The sequence below is a fragment of the Enoplosus armatus genome, chromosome 2, assembly GCF_043641665.1.
Source record: "Enoplosus armatus isolate fEnoArm2 chromosome 2, fEnoArm2.hap1, whole genome shotgun sequence".
Classification (NCBI taxonomy): domain Eukaryota; kingdom Metazoa; phylum Chordata; class Actinopteri; order Centrarchiformes; family Enoplosidae; genus Enoplosus; species Enoplosus armatus.
The window spans coordinates 14,146,389-14,149,197 of record NC_092181.1 but is presented as its reverse complement, the minus strand read 5'-3'; the positions used below and the strand labels follow the sequence as shown (position 1 = coordinate 14,149,197).

The 2,809-nt window shown below is 44.6% G+C and overlaps 1 protein-coding gene across 1 annotated transcript; it reads right to left on the bottom strand.

The window, feature by feature from the left end:
* Positions 1-1,155: 1,155 nt before the first annotated feature.
* bglapl (bone gamma-carboxyglutamate (gla) protein, like) lies at positions 1,156-2,393 on the bottom strand. Its single transcript, XM_070925026.1, has 4 exons — positions 2,333-2,393; positions 1,705-2,241; positions 1,485-1,578; positions 1,156-1,258 (listed from the first exon to the last, which is right to left on the bottom strand). Exons 1-4 carry the CDS (start codon positions 2,391-2,393, stop codon positions 1,156-1,158), a joined length of 795 nt encoding a protein of 264 aa, XP_070781127.1.
* Positions 2,394-2,809: the final 416 nt, after the last annotated feature.

Below are 2,809 nucleotides of genomic sequence, written 5' to 3'. Positions count from 1 at the left end.
TTCACCTCAGCTCTAAGGGGCTTTATAACCTCTTTCAGCTCATTGTTTTGGTTTTCTGTCCCACAACTTTACTGTTTTGGTTCTCTCTCATATTGTTGTCTTATAAACCAACTGTATACCTGCTCAGCACCAAACAGCAGACAGACAAAGTCAGTGACTGACTAGTGAACATAGTGGAGCATTTAGCAGCTGAAGAGCCAGCCCCAGTTTGTCATCTATTGGCATACATACAGAGATTAGAGGTTCTCTAAGGAATAATTAACCTGTGACCCAGAAGGCCGTTTAAAAACTTCTGAAGGTATTTCCAAAGATTCTTCTAACCATCTGGACAAAAAGATATTATCCGTCTGCTGAATGATAAATAAAAATATTTTTACAAACTAATGCTAATGTTGCTCTGTGTCTGCTGGATGTGTAAATAAGCTGTTTGCTGACAAGTTCACCATATTAACTTTATAAGGTTAACGTTGTTTACAGGTTGTTTTCACTTCCCCCACGTGGCCAGAAAGTCAGTTATTGCCGCTTTAAAGGTATAATGTCATTCCCTACATCAGGGGATACCATCAAAACATTGAGGACAAAACAACAATTCGACAAAACAAAATAATTTATTACTTCCAAACCCAGAGGCAATTTGTGGTTACAGTCATTACAGTTAATGTGATGTGCATCTTACACACACTGTACACTACCACTACCACTATCAATACACTACTACTAAAACTACAGTACCTCATTACTACAGCCACTACTTACTAGAACTGCTGCTTCTAGTTAAAGTAAGACTAAGCACGATATAAAAACATCAATACATTAACATACAATACATCTGCACTTGTAGCACCATTCCTTGTGTTATATTATAGACGTGAAGAATAATTTAATCTTGTGTGGGCTACTACATACTTCACAGGCTTGTGTTTCCATGTGCCTCTCTCTGAAAGCCTGGAGGAGGCCTTTTCATACAGGACCACTAAAGCTGGTCACTTGTGCAAGGATTTGTGCCTAAAAAAAGAAAAAGAAAAGAAATCTCCATCTAGCATCATTTGTTTTGTGATTGTCTGCTCCTTGTCTGGTTTCAGGGGGAGTTGTTTCCCCGCTCTATTACGAAATGACAGAGAAGAATGACATGTGGATGAAAGAGGAGTCTTTAACTTAGAAGGGGACTGGTCCATAGTGGGCGATGTACGCGGCGACGATGCCAGCAGTGTCGGCCATCTCGTCACAGGCGATGTTCAGCTCACACACCTCTCTCAGGCTGGATGGCAGAAGAGAGAAAGGGGCTTAGAAGGCTTGTGACATCTCACATCTTAGATTCTGTGTTTCACTTCTGAGTTGTGTTTTATACGCCAGAATACATCATAAAATGATTGTTTGATCTTAGGTGAGAACTTTGCAGCACGGACTTTATGTCGACATATAGTGTTCAACATATATTTTTGCGTAGTGAGTCAGTTTTATCCGATTAGAGTAAATAACAGTACCTCTCCAGCTGCAGAGGGGTGAGGTCTCCTGCTGGGGCTCTTCTTCTCCTCAGGATGACAGAAGCCAGGTCTCTCTTCACAACCACCTGAGGCGCTGTGGGGACGAACATCACAAACTCAAACCTTGTTGAATTTTCACAATTTTTACAGTCATACGAAAACTTCAATCAATTCTTTAAAGCATGCAAAGATTCTTTCTGGAAACAAAAGTGTTTCACACCTTCATCACTGTCTGACTCCGAGGAAGACGAGGAGGATGAAGAAGAAGAGGAAGAAGAAGAAGAGGAAGAATCGGAGGAAGAGTCAGACTCAGAGGAGGAGGACTCGGAGGAAGAAGATTCAGAGCTGGAGGAGGAAGAGGAGGAAGAGGAGGAAGAGGAGGAGGAAGAGGAGGAAGACGAGGAAGATGAGGAGGAGGAGGATGAGGAGGAGGAGGAGGAGGAGGAGGAGGAGGAAGAGGAGGACGAGTCAGAGCTTGAGTTGGAGTCAGATTCAGAGGATGAGGATGAAGAGGACGAAGAGGACGAGGAAGAGGAAGAGTCTGAAGAGTCCGAAGAGTCTGAAGAGTCTGAAGAGTCCGAAGAGTCCGAAGAGTCCGATGAGGAGGATGAGGAGGATGAATCAGGGGCGGCAGCATCAGGGGCGGCTGCGGGTACAGCAGGTGCAGCAGGTGCAGCAGGTGCAGGAGGTGCAGGAGGTGCAGCAGCTTCATCAGATGAGTCGGAAGAACTGTCCGAGACAACTGCTGGTTCAACAGCTGGGGATCGCAGAAAAAAAACACTTTTACATGTAGGTGCTTATATTGTTCCACATAACACAGAGGACGGCAACGATGAGTTTGTCCTTACCTCCAATGGACCAGCACACCGACAGGAAGGCACAGATGGAGAGGAGAGTCAGGGTCTTCATGGCGCCTCGTAGTTAGTTTCTCTCTGTGGAGAAGTTGCTTTCTTGATTGCTTGCTCTTCGTAGCTTTCCTTGGCTTGTTCTGTTTCTTTCCCCCAATTCGAGGTCAATATATAGTGTAGTCCACCTCCTTTGTCAGACCAGGCCCACACAATGAGATGACCCTCTGATTGGCTGGGGAATCAAATGTCAATGTTTCCGCTTCCACTTGTCATGAAAGCTCCCATAAACACCCACGCAGGCCTGGCACAGAGTCCAAAAACTCATTCACCCGCGCAGAAACTTACACGGCCGCAAACATCCCTGGCATTCGACTGTATGCACAGTGCATGTGCTGTATGTGAACCTGTATGTATGTATGTATGTAAGCCTTCACACTGAAGCCAGTCCAAGACAAACAGAGTAACATGAGGAAAGTT